Below are 13,676 nucleotides of genomic sequence, written 5' to 3'. Positions count from 1 at the left end.
ATAGTGCTGCTTTTTTTTTTTGGCCATGCAGCTTCTGGGATCTTAGTTCCCCAACCAGGGATTGAACCCGGGCCATTGGCAGTGAAAGCACAGAGTCCTAACCACTGGACTGCCACAGAATTCCCTCATTTAAGCCCTTTTTAAGATTACTTTGCTGGGGCTTCCCTGGTGGTACAGTGGTTGAGAGTCCGCCTGCCGATGCAGGGGACGCGAGTTCGTGCCCCGGTCTGGGAGGATCCCGCGTGCCGCGGAGCCGCTGGGCCCATGAGCCATGGCTGCTGAGCCTGCGCGTCCGGAGCCTGTGCTCCACAACGGGAGAGGCCACAACAGTGAGAGGCCCGCGTACCGCAAAAAAAAATAAAAATAAAAAATAAAATATGACACAAATGAACTTATTTACGAAAGAGAAACAGACTCACAAACATAGAAAACAAACTTACGTTTACCAAAGGGGAAGGGGGAAGGGATAAGTTAGGAGCATGGAATTAGCAGATACACACTACCATATATGAAATAGAGAAACAACAAGGATTTACTGTATAGCACAAGAAACTATATTCAATATCTTGTAATAACATATAATGGGGAAAAAAACAAAAAAGAATACGTATATATATAAAAAAAGAACCACTTTGCTGTACACCTGAAACTAACACAATATTGTAAATCAACTATACTTGAAGTAAAAAAAAAGAAATGCGGGATGTGTATATCAACTATACTTCAATTAAAAAATAGAATAGAAAAAGAGAAATGGGGTATGTTCTTTTAAATAAGGATTGCTACTTGGCTGTAAATTTGAAAAGACAAGGCAACAAAGTATGAGCCTATCAACAAGTGATTATGGCCTGGCACTGAGAAGTTATCACTGAGTGTGTCCAGGGCAGAAAGGGTGGTTGTTCTTGTATTGGCCTTTTCAGCTGGCTGTAAGACCCTTTTGTTGCTCCATTTACTGTGGTATAAGAGCAGTTGCTTTCAAATGTGTTGGATCATTCCACAGTAAGAAATATTATGGCCCAGCATATACTTACGTATATAAAAACATATAAGTAACTGAAATAAAAGTTAAATAAACTGTATTTCCTATTTTCAGTGTATGTCATGCATGCACTCTATTTTGCATTTTATGAAACTATTCTCTTCTATTTATATATAGATAATAAACAAATCTATAATAAATTTATCTATAAATTATAGATAAAATTGAAGATATATATTATTAATTTATCTATGTAGGTACAGACAATATGTATATGTTCTATTTAATTAAACGTTAATCAAATTCACCAATGGTCTGTGATCACAATTTGAAAAACAAGAAGTTACAATAAGCACTGGGGCTTCCCTGGTGGCGCAGTGGTTAAGAATCCACCTGCCAATGCAGGGGACACTGGATCGAGCCCTGGTCCAGGAAGATCCCACATGCCGCAGAGCAACTAAGCCCATGAGCCACAACTACTGAGCCCGCATGCTGCAACTACTGAAGCCCGCGCACCTAGAGCCCGTGCTCTGCAACAAGAGAAGCCATCTCAATGAGAAGCCCGTGAACCACAATGAAGAGTAGCACCCGCTTGCTGCAACTAGAGAAAGCCCATGCACAGCAACGAAGACCCAATGCAGCCAATAAATAAATAAAATAGATTTTTTTAAAAACAAAAAAAAAAATACTAGGAATCCCATGTTTTCCCCACTTTGAACAGGAAGGGTGACTTACCAGAAAGCTTCATGAAAACAGATTCCAGTAAAGCTGGAGAGTTCAAAATGCAAAGAGAGCAGAGCTTGGATTCAGGAAAAAACTTAGCTTCAAACTCCAGCGTTGACAAGAAAGCAGTGAGCTCAATGAACTTCATGGGTACCAACACCTGCTTGCTCACCAGCCTCCAGGTCATTAGAGGGCATCTCTGGATCCCACTTCTGACACCATGTAATGTCAACCTTTAAAATAAAACATCCAGTTATTTTACTGGCAAAATAGGCTTACTCAGAAATAACAGAGAATTGCAATTTGGGACAAGTATGTTATGATGTATCATAGGCAAGCCTGGAGAACAAAGGAGAGGCACTTGCTTTTATTAAGTTTTAGGGGGAAATTGGGGAGAGCTGTTTTGAACAAAACCTCATTGGAAAAGAACAAGCATTCAAGGCTGTGGCAGTTTCTCATTGGCTGCAAGTGGTGGTAAGAGAGCTGTTGCTGGGGCAGGGAGGAAATTTCCTTTTTTTTTTTAAAGCAGGAGAGGGAATTCGCTGGCAGTGGTTAGGACTCCGTGCTTTCACTGCTGAGGGCCTGGGTTTAATCCCTAAGATCCCACAAGCTGGACTTCCCTGGTGGTTAAGACTCCATGCTCCCAATGCAGGGGGCCCGGGTTCGATCCCTGGTCAGGGAACTAGATCCTGCATGCCACATGAGGCAATGAAGATCCTGTGTGCCACAACTAAGACCCGGTGCAGCCAAATAAATATATATATTTAAAGTTATTTATTTTTAATTTTATTTTTGGCTGCTTTGGGTCTTTGTTGCTGCACACAGGCTTTTTCTAGTTGCGGCGAGCAGGGGCTACTCTTCATTGGTGTGTGGGCTTCTCATCGTGGTGGCTTCTCTTGTTGCAGAGCACGGGTTCTAGGCACACGGGCTTGAGTAGTTGTCGCATGCAGGCTCAGTGGTTGTGTCTCGCGGGCTCTAGAGTGCAGGCTCAGTAGTTGTGGTGCACGGGCTTAGTTGTTCTGCGGCATGTGGGATCTTCCTGGACCAGGGCTCAAGCCTGTGTCCCCTGCATTGGCAGGTGGATTCTTAACCACTGCGCCACCAGGGAAGTCCTAAATAAATATTAAAAAAAAAAAAAAAAGGCAGAAGATAAAATCCCCATGTGATTAATGTCCTCCTCCGTCAAAATAATTCTTATCTTCCCTCTTCCTGCTGGTTACACAGACTGCAATGAATGGTACGTGTGTGCGAGTTCCCTCTTCAGAGCTTCCCAAGTCCGTTTTAAATGAGATTTTCTTTATATATTTTCATAGTGCTCATGCACTGTTGCCCTACACAGTGGACATGGGTCTGTTTTTCTGTCCTCTCCGGACATTGCAAATACAAAAGTCAAAGAAACAGACATAGAAAGCCAGACAACATGGAAGTACAGCTGTTTTCTTGGTGCATGTATATCTGTTTAATGTGTTCTTGAGTGGATAATTGGATAAGGCAGGATCATGAATGGAAGAGAAGGGCTGAGGGTGCGGGTACAGAATTGCCAGCTTCCTCCCAAATGAACACTTGATCTGGATTGTCAATGCCTCAGGGACATCGTTGCTGGTCTCCTTGTTCCTCACCATGAGCAAGCAGATGCTGGATAACTGCTCTTGGTGATTGTGTTGCAGGAAGTCTTGTGAACAGGAAAAGAAGGCTCGCATTTGTTGCTGTCTTGGCAGTTAAAAGTGGGCCACGGATGATGATCATAGATTCAGGAAGAAAGCGGGGGGGGCTCAGGGAGGGGCCTCGAGGTCACAGGTGAAACTCTGGGGTCTGATCCAAACCCAGAGGCAAAAGCTGGAATTTATTTAATGGAGTTCCATTCATTTATTCAGCAGATAGCAACTGAGCACCTACTAAGTGGCCAGGCCCCAAGTGAGCTGCGGGAATACGGCAAGAAGCAGATTCTCCTCTGTCTCCCACGAGCATAGAGCTATGTGCTCAAGTGGTGAACACTGAAGGAGCCCAGAAAGGAGACAGTCTGCCCGTGACTGGTGCACAGACAGCTGCCTTGCTTGACTTCTCAGTCCTCCTCTAAATCGGGTTCAGCTGACTCTTGACTCCCCTGCCACCAAGAGAGAGGGCAGCGGGGTGTCCCCACCCCAGACCAGGCAGGCTGCTTGCTTTGTTTCTCAGAGCCACCCTGGCTGTTTCAGACGCAGCCAGCCCAGGAGCTTAGACCAGAGGCAGCTGTGGGGCGTGGGCCTGGCAGCAGGCAGGCCTGTGGGCGGGCAGACAGGCAGCAGGAGAACACTCAAGAATTAACCCAACCAGGGACGGGTGTCTCCTCAGAGGATCACAGACATCCCCTCTCCTGCCCTTTGACGGTACCATCCCCAACTTCCAAGGCCTGGGCGATGGGGTTGATTCCCGTGGTAATTTGGGGGAAACAGTAGAGCAGCCTCCCCAGCCTCGGGGGTTTTTCGTTTTGAAGTTAGCCAAAGGGACTGTTTGTCTCAGAACCATGGTCCCCTGAGGATGGAGATGAGCCCTCTGGAGCTGGAGCCCAGCTCTGAATACGTGGGCCCAGGGTCTGGAGGCCAGGTCGGGCTGCCCACTGACTGGGGATGGGCGCTCCACTGCACTGCCTCTCAGGGGGCACTGCCCACCGCCTCAGAGCGGAGGAGCAGGGAAGGGCCAGCCAGGAGGCAAGCGGGGCCTATGTGCACTTGGCCCCATTTTCCTGCACCCCTCCCTCTCTCTCTCCTGCTCTGTCCCACTCTTTGGCTCTCTTTTCAGATTGAGACATGACTCGGGAGCCCAAGCCCGGCCCTTCCCGGCCAGGCCAGAAGAGGCCATGGGGCAGAGCCATCTCCTGGTGAGTCTGCCTGGGGTTGCCTACCGGGGAGGGAGTCTGATCACCAGCTTGTTTGGGGCTCTGGGCTCCCCTGAGACAGAATGAGAACCCCAGAAGGCTTGCTCAGTGTGCTGCCCGCCCAGCCGGCCAGGCTGCTCGTCTTACTCTCTGTGGTACCAGAGGAGGTCCGGTCTCCCTTGGCCACAGGTTTTGTCTGTAAACTGGGGGGGGTGGGGGGGGGGGTGGAGGGGGGTCAACCCAGCTCATTCCAAGGCCCCTTCTAGCTGACACAACCCAGCCACCCTCCTGCTGGTGATGCCCTCTCCTCTCGCCTGGACCCGGGGGTGAGTCCTCCAAAGGGAGCCTCACCTGTGGGGTGCTCGGGGCCTTTTTCTGGGTATACATGTTTGGGAAGTAGACAATGGGAACCCTTCTGGATGAAATCTTCCCTCTAACTTGGAAAGCTTCAAGGAATTTTAAAGAAACCTTTAAACATGTTTAGAAAGGAGCTCACCAACTTCTGCCAGCCAACGTGCCATTTTCACAGGCGTAACCAGTGTGTGTGAACCGGTGGCCCCTTAGTCCCCTCAGCTGGTAGCCTGTGATGTCTGTGATCAGCTCCTGGCCTGTCTGTGGGCATATGAGTGGTTTCTGTCTTGCCAGTGGGGGAGGCAGGGAGGCAGTGCGTCAGGTGGTTGCTGTTAGGTACAGCACTGTGTAAACAGCCTGCTGCCGAAGGTTCTGATTTCTTTTGGGTTTTTGTTTGTTTGTGGGGGTTTTTTATAATTTTTTTTATACTTAATTTACTTTTCTTATTTATTTACTTATTTTTGGCTCTGTTGCGTCTTCGTTGCTGCGTGCAGGCTTTCTCTAGTTGCGGCGAGCCGGGGCTGCTCCTCATTGCAGTGTGCGGGCTTCTCACTGCAGTGGCTTGTCTTGTTGCAGACCATGGGCTCTAGGCGAGCAGGCTTCAGTAGTTGTGGCACATGAGCTCAGTAGTTGTGGCTCACGGGCTTAGTTGCTTCCACAGCATGTGGGATCTTCCTGGACCAGGGCTCGAACCTGTGTCCACTGCATTGGCAGGCGGATTCTTAACCACTGGAACACCAGGGAAGTCCGGTTCTGGTTTCTTTTGGGTCTCATCTCCTCAGAAGTGCGATGGCAGGAATGGGTAGGGGCTACTCTGAGAAGCCTCTGCACCTCCAGGCTGACCTCAAGAGTCATTAGGCCAAATCTCTCCCTGCCTGCGGCAGCCAGGTCTACATCATCTTTGCCGGCATGGACTGCTTTTTCACTGTGTTGTTTTGGGCTGATGAGTAGATGTGTACTCGTAGTTTTTTAAGCTTGCGTTTCCTCAGTGATGCTGAATTGCATATGCGGTGTGTTGGTTTGCCTCGAGTCTTGTGCGCGAGACTCTCATCTGGGAGTTGATATGGTTTGGTAAATATCCATCTGATGGGAGGTAAGTGGTTTCTTCCCATAGTTCTCTGCTGTGCTTTTTCACATGGCCGCTTTGAGGCTGCGTTAACCCTTTCTCAGTTCTTCAGTTCCAGTTGCCTTCTCCAGATTTCATGTCGCCCCACCCCCTTGCCTAGCAGGCTCGGACCCAGTCCTGTAGGTGCAGGTGGGAGAACAGGGAAGCAATGGGGAGTGATGCCAGCTGTCCTGCAGGAGCTCAGATTCCATTCGGAGGGGTGCCTGGCATTCAAGGCCTGGGGCAGGGGTGGCTTCCTTAAGACCCATGTGTCCCTAGGGGACTCCAGTGGGGAGAATGAAACCCTTCTCTGGGGACTAGGGCAGCATGTCTGGAGCAGCAGCAGGCTGTTGCTGTGGCTCTGGCCCCTTTGGATAGTCACCCAAAGAGGGGTGGTTCGGGATGGGGTTCTGGTGGCCCCTGAGTTGTTGGATGACTCCTCTATGAGAACTGGTCAAGTCCAGGCCTTGTGTCTTGGGTCTCAAAATGGCATTTGTCAACCTAGAGGGAAAGGTTTGTGGTGGAAGGATTGCCCCAGGTCCCCTCCCCCCCCACCTCCCCCCACTTGGCCCCTGACGACACTGAGGGAGGTGGCTTGACCTCTGCCCACAGAGTCATACTGATGGTGCATTTTATTTCTCTTACTGTGGGAAGTCCCAGCTTGCACTGTAATCATTAGCCCAGACCAGGGGACAGATGTGACTGCAGACCCTGTGTGACCAGGCCACTGCCCCTTAGGAAGAGAGAATCAAGGTCACACACCCAGGGCACAGGCCTCAGCCCTGGCTGATGACTGGGGGCAGGGGCAGAGCAGGGATGACCCCAGACCGGGAGGGACCCTCTACCTACAGCAAGCTGGAGCAGCGAATACCGCCTAACCTCTAACCCGCAAACTCATCCTGCCTTTGTCTCAACTCCGGTAGCTCCCGAGTCTGTGCTCAGCAGTCAGTGAATTACCATTCCTTTACCATTAATTTTTAGGTACTCTAAAAAGTCATTTTAGGAAAAAAAGTGAGGAAGAGGTGTTTAAAGAAAAGTGTGCTTCTTGCATTGGCTGGGAATTGAACCCTGGCCTCCCACGTGGCAGGCAAGAATTCTACCACTGAATCACCAATGCTGTTGTAGAATAGGGTTCATCGAGGTAGCTCAGGTGGTCGGCTACTGGTCCCTCCCCATCGCCCTCCCCTCCTCTCCAGCTGTCTGATCTCTGCTGAGGTTTCAACCCAGTCAGGGAGAGGGGGCCCCCATGGCCAACCCAAGGTGGGCCAGACAAGCGAGAATTTTCCCGGAGTGGTCATGCTCAGCTGAGACTCGTACTCAGCTGAGACTCGTAACCTTGAGCTCTGTCCTGGCCCCCAGCTGTCCCAGCTTGGTTGTTGCCAACCCTCAGGGGGCTGCCTGTTTCCTGCACCATGCCCCGGACCCCGACCCCAACCCCAGAGCGCCGAAGGGATGGGTACCTGCCCTCCCGCGCTCCACTGGCTCGCTTTCCTTTCTCCAAGGATGGGCCTCCCACCACCGGAATCAACATCCCAGTGGCTCCTGGGCCGCCCACCGGACTTCCTGAGGCCAGAAAGCGGGGACGGGGGTGGCCGGAAATCTCATCCACAGGCTTGGGGACCTCACGGCATGAAGGGGAAGGGGCCCCCTAATGTTCCCTATTCCGCTCCAGTGGCTTCCATAGGCCTTGCCCCTCATCAGCTGGGCCTGAGCTGGTGGTGTGGGCACACAGTCCCAGGAAGTTATTTCAGAAACTTTACTGCCCCCAGCTTGCAGCCCCTCTCCTCCCCCTCAGCTCCTCACTTGCCTTAACTGAAGCCTCAGGCTGCACCCGAACTGCCTGCAGCTGTATCCCCACAGGATATTCCTGCCCAAGCCAGACCCAGCTGTCCCTCTGCACCCATCTTCCCTTCCCTCCTAGGCACCAGTTCCCTGGAGGTGCGTGGTGCATGAGAGCAGGCGTGAGGCCAGGCAGTGACAGCCTGGGACCTTCCAGACTCAGCCTCTCTCCCAGGGCCTGGAGCGAAGGGAAGGTGGCCTGGGCACGGCCCTTAACCCCCACTGTCTGGCCCTGCCAGCGCTGAGCCCTGCATCCTGGCGATTCCCATGCAAGGATTAAAGGCTCTCTCCGTGGCTTTGAGCCCTGACTTAATTCTTCCCTTTCATCCTTTGCCAGACTAAGAACCAGAATAAGATCAGCAGTGCCTGGGTCAGGCAGAGGAGCCTGTGGACAGCCCAGACCTGGTTGGCCAGAAGCCTGTGGGCAATCGCCCCCTCCTGCCACCTGGAGGCACCCGGAACGTGCCCCTAACAGAGGCCAGCTATGGGGAAGCTGGTTTGCTGTGGTCTCCCAAAGTGACCTTGGTCAAGTCCCTAGGGGCTCTTATGGTGAAGAATCCTGGGATTCTAAGGAAAAGCTGCATACATCAGTTTCTCCAAATTAAACTGGAGTCGAGGCAAGGATTCTGGCCCTGGACAATGACCCTTTCCTCATTTATCTCTATTTCAACAGCAACTATGACCTGGATTACAAGCTATACAGGGAAGATTTCCCCTACAGGTAGGTGGGTCCTGCCCCCTCAGTCCTCTGGGCAAGCAGGTGGGGCTAGTTGGCCTGACTCCCTCTCCATCCTGTCCATAGGGTGTATGAATACCAGAGGATCCCTCCACCAATCAACCGTGTGCCTATCAAGATCCGGAGGACCCATATGGGCATGGGGGTCAAGAGCAACTTCAGTCCCCACAAGGCTCCCAGGAACAGTCAGCTGACCCCCAAGATAAAGCGTGAGTGAGGGAGCACAGCCCTCAGCTGCAGGGCTAGGGGAGAACTGGGAGGCCCTTAGCAGTGAGGGTGGGTTCAGGAGTCCTCGCAGCACTGCCCTCTGCCTCCTGAACCTGATTGATACCAACGCTGGCCCCTCTCCCAGCAGTCCAGACTGAGGAGCTGCACTCCATCAGGGGAGAGCTGAGCCAGATCAAAGCCCAGGTGGACCGCCTGTTGGACAGTGTGGAGCGCATGGACCAGCAGAGGGACCAGCTTTCAGGTCAGGTCCCCCCAGGTGTGGGCCCAGGCCACACCCTTAGCAGGCTCCAGGTTTTCCCACTCCTGAAGGTACCAGGGGGTCCTGCCTCCAGCTTTCCCTGGGTGCAGGGCTCCTCCTCACCCTCCCTGGAGTTCACTTCCCCCTACTCCCTCTGAGTGTCTCTGTGGCTTGAGGACCTTTTTGGCTTCTAGATTGTTCTATGACCCCCACCCACTCAGCAGCTGTCTGGAGCCAGAGCAGTGTCCCAGCCCATCCCCATCTTGTCCTCTCGAGCCCTAGATTCCCTAGATCAGTGCTGGGCATCAAGTGGCATCTTTGGGGTTAGCTGGGGCCTTCAAATCTAGCCACTGACCAGTGACTCTCCCTGTGCAGGGACAGAGGACTGTGAACAGAACAGGGGCTCTGGAAGTAAAGGCTCCTCATGCAGAACCACTGATCCCCAGCAGGAGCCCAGGGGCCAGAGGGCCCATCCAGAGGCGGACAGCTTCCAGAACACAGACCTGGAGGAGGCAGTGAGTGGCCTGGCGCCTCCCCCCATTCTCACCCTCCTTGTGGCCTCTCTGTGAGCAAAGGAGGGACTTGGGTTTGCGTGGGAGACCACAATGGTGGTTGCGGGGAGGTGTCTGACTTCCATCACAGCCAATGCCCAGGAGAAGATGGGGCCCTGCCCTGTTTTTTCTCCCCTCCTGATTTGGGCTTGGTCGGCTCAAATGGACCAGGGGCTACAGCTGGGCAGCTGAGCCAGTTCTGGGCTGAAATACCATCTCCTCCTGGAAGGTGGGTGGGGAGGGGGCTTTGAGCATTGCACAGGGAATATCACAGATGTGCCCCATAGCCCCAGATCCCTTGCCCAAAAACCATCTGGTAAGCCTGCCCCTGCCCACCTGCTACCCCAGAGTCTTTGGGCTGTCTTGCATTGTACCATACTCCCCAGGAAAGCTGGAGCACACTGACCTTCCTGGACTGAGAATATCCAAACCTGGATCTGATAACAGCCTTTTGTGCAGCTTCAAAGGGCCCAAATGTTCCCTGCCCTACCATTTCCTCCTCTCCTATTGGTGGTCCCTGAGATGGGCCAAGCCCCTACTGTTGCTAGGGCCATCTCAGCAAGGCTGGGGCTGCTGGGGGGTTAGTAGTGAGGAGCTTCCTCTCCTCCACTTGCCTAGCTATGGCCTGTGGGCTCCAGGGGACACTTACTGCTGCCCAAGACTGTATCACATCTAGGAAAAGACTGGGGTAGGTGCAGAAAATGCCTTCTTCTGTCTGGTGGTCCTGGGTCCGTTCCCAAGTCTCAGGAAGAATCTACAGTAGCACTGAGATGTCAAAGCTGCCAAGAAAGGGAGGTGGGGGTGAGAGACTGGGAGTTGTTAGCAGATGGCCCTCCCTTTCCCAGCCATTCCACACCTCTCAGCCCTTGGGGCTAGAGTCCTGCTTCTGCTTCTCCTACAGGTGAAGAATCATGCAGCAGACCAGGAAGACAGCCAGTAGAAGGTTGTAACCCCTCCAGGCTCATCAGCTCCAGGCACCTTCCCTAGTGGTTCCTTTCCTTGCCTTGAGTGATTTTCCAAAGGCCTCTCAGTGGCACCCATGCAACCCATTCTGGAGCAAGGGCAACAGAAATGGAGGCACGGCTCAGCCAGACCAGCCAGGAAGCCTCCCCCCAAGTGCTGGCTTTAGCTTTGGTCATGTTTCCAGATGACAGTCTGGGGACTGGCAGGGAAGGGAAGAGGCTGCAACTGCCCAGCACCAGCTCACCATTCTTAGAAAGCTGAGGCCCACTCGTCGAAGGGGCAGCTGGACGGGGCCCACCCGGCAGCACCATCAGCCCTCTCTGACTGCAGGTACTGTTCCAGCGGCTCTTCTCCCTCTCAAAGCCCCCAGTCCTGTCTGGGTGTCAATAGGGGTATCCTTTTTGTGTCATTTCTATCTTGTTTCTTGCTGATGTGATACCATGTATTTCAGATCTGCTTTGGAAATATATATTATGTCACTGGGGGGAAATAAAATTTATATTTTTTTCCTCTTGATCAGCGGTTCTCGGTGTGGTCTCCAAGCCTTATTCTGGCCCTTTGGCTGTCCCAGGCCAACCCTTCCTAGAGAAGCTGAGCAGGCCCGAGACACACAAGCTCAGAAGCTCACACCAAGCCAGGGCAGAAAGGGCACCAAGCTGCCCCGCTTTTCTCCAAACCAGACCTGAGCACAAACCTGCAGGACTCAGGAGCCACAAAGGGAAGATCTTACCCTTGTGGTCAGACAGGCCAGCTCTGCCCTACAAAATGGCCAGACTCCATCTCCAACATCCAGAAACTCTCACTCCTGGCAATTCAAGTGCCCTCTCCCAGGAGCCAAGACTAGATGAGGCACCCAGAACACATATAATGCTGTCCCAAGCCCTTGACACCAGGAGTCTGAGAACACACTACCCAGCTCGGAAGAGCCTTGCTCTCTTAAATCCTGTATCAAGAACAACAGAATTTTCCAGATATAAAAGAGTTTTTGTTTTAGCTCAGATATTAAGTGGGAAAGCACAGGCCCCTTGTCCATTCTCTCAAAAGCAGCCCAATAATATAGGAGGGGGTCACTGGCTGGCCTGCATAGGGTCCATCCCTTACGAGACACTAGCTCCAGGTTCCACTTTCCAGGTAAGTCCAGCTGAAGTCCCTTCCAACTTGGGGGGGGGTGGTCAAGCTGCATTCGCAGGTTTCTTCACCTGAGTCGTGGCTGGAAGCCAACTCAATTCAAAAAGTTCCTTTAACGGAAAAGTTTTTTAAAATATCATCCCAACACAGCTGTCCAGTGCATCAGTTCTGAGCACGCCTCCCTAGATCCTCTCCCGTGCTCCGAGTTATCAGCTTGGCGCACGCAGTCTGCAAGCCGACGGTGCAGGTCCTTTCGGGGACAGCGGCAGCTGTCCTCGGCGTCCGTCCTTGCTCAGGGTTCTGCTTCAGGGCGGCGTGGCGGCGCCCCTCCGGCGGGCGGCCCGTACTAAGCACTGCTGCAAAACGGGGTAGAGGCGCTGGCAGCCCTCGAGACCCAGGCGCACGGCCTCCGCCCAGCTCTCGGTCGGGCCGCCCTCCCCGCTGCCCAGCAGCCCGGCCACCTGGTTGAGCACCGGCATAAGCGCCACGGTGAGGCCGGCGGCGGCGCGTTCCTCCTCTAGCAGCGTGGGGTCCAGCAGCCAGGTGGGCTCGGGCCCCGGCGCGCGGCTTAAGCCGCAGCCCACCACCAGGTCGTACATCTCGATGCCCGCGTCGGCCAGGGCGATCGCGGCAGCCGTGAGCGCGGCGGCCAGCGCCGAGCCGCCGTCCTCGAGCAGCAGCGCCGACACCTCGAGCTGCGCGCGCGGGTAGCGGCCCAGGCGCACGGCCGGCTCGAGCGCCTCCTGCAGCGCCAGCGCCAGCTCACGCTCCTCGCTGCCACCCGGAGGAGCGCGGCGCCGGCGGCCCGAGAAGGGCGCGCGGCGGAAGTCGCAGAGCAGGCGGCCCCGCAGCGCGGCCGGGGTCTCGCCGCCCGCTCCGGCCGGGCCGCCACCGCGCTCACCGCCCTCTACCTGGCGTGGGCCGGACACTGCGCACAGCACCTTGGTGCCTCCCGCCTCCAGGTAGGCCGAGCCCTTGGCCTGGCTCAACAGCCCGGCGCGCGCGTACACAGGCCGGAGCCGCGTCGGGTCGCGAGCGGCCGGCACCTCGTCCTCGTCGGTCGCGTACAACTGCGGCGGCTGCGACTCCTCGGGCCCGCGGATGCGGCGGTTGTCCCCGGGCATGGCGGCATCTGGCGCACGAGACCCCTTCACCCGTCGGCCCGGCCTCGCGCCGGCTCTTCCGCCCGCTCAAAGCCGCGCGCTCGCGCGAGGACTGTCGGGATAGCGGCAGGCCGCCCCGCACCGCTCCCTGCCGCCTCGGAGGTAGAACGGCGAGCGCTGCAGAGTCCTGGGGCCGCCGCAAGGACGCCCAGAGCTCGGTGGATGGATGGACGGATGTACCGGGCAGGCCTGCAGAAGTGGCACCTAGGCCGGCTCGGCTGACCTCTAGCCTTTGCGCTCAGGGCGTAGGGCTTCTTCCTTTCACTTGTGAAGCTATAATTATTTTAATTTTGCACTTATGTGTGTGTGACTGTTTTATCCATGTTCCCCACTGTCTTGCCCAAGAGGGCAGTGACCTTCTGTCTTGGTCACTCCTGTACTGTTAGTGCCCTGGCTGGCATAAACGCTTGTCGAGTGAATGAATGGAACTATGTCTCTCCTGCCCTGGATTGTGTGAGCTCTTTGTATCCCTAACACTCCTCACCTGGCATGCACATATTGCAGCCAAGGGCCTCAGCACCCTCCGTCTGCTTTTCATACTCCTCACCCCCAGGCCTTGTGACTGCTGGCCTCTGCTTCTTCTCTCAGCATAGACCTGCTTTTCCTCCTCCCTCAAAGTCCGCAGGCCTGAGAATGACCCAGGGCCCCAGAGCCAGCCTGCTGTACTCAGGGGACATGAAATCAGCCAGAGCGGGCACAACCAAGTACCGTACACTACTACCAAACCCAACTGTCTTCAGACTTGGGTGAATGGACACAGAACCAGGTCAGAGTCTCCACCCTCACTGTCCAAGTGAGGTCCTGGAACCAGGAATGAC

At 54.2% G+C, this 13,676-nt stretch overlaps 1 protein-coding gene across 1 annotated transcript; it reads right to left on the bottom strand.

The window, feature by feature from the left end:
• Positions 1–11,635: 11,635 nt before the first annotated feature.
• EXOSC6 (exosome component 6) lies at positions 11,636–12,867 on the bottom strand. The gene has a single exon (XM_082676660.1). It carries the CDS (start codon positions 12,817–12,819, stop codon positions 12,001–12,003), a length of 819 nt encoding a protein of 272 aa, XP_082532786.1. The 5' UTR covers positions 12,820–12,867; the 3' UTR covers positions 11,636–12,000.
• Between the last annotated feature and the right edge of the window lie 809 nt (positions 12,868–13,676).

Source organism: Grampus griseus, assembly GCF_964374135.1.
Source record: "Grampus griseus genome assembly, chromosome: 19".
In the NCBI taxonomy this organism is placed as follows: Eukaryota; Metazoa; Chordata; class Mammalia; order Artiodactyla; family Delphinidae; genus Grampus; species Grampus griseus.
The sequence above is the reverse complement of the archived record's forward strand: the minus strand, read 5'-3'. Positions and strand labels throughout refer to the sequence as shown.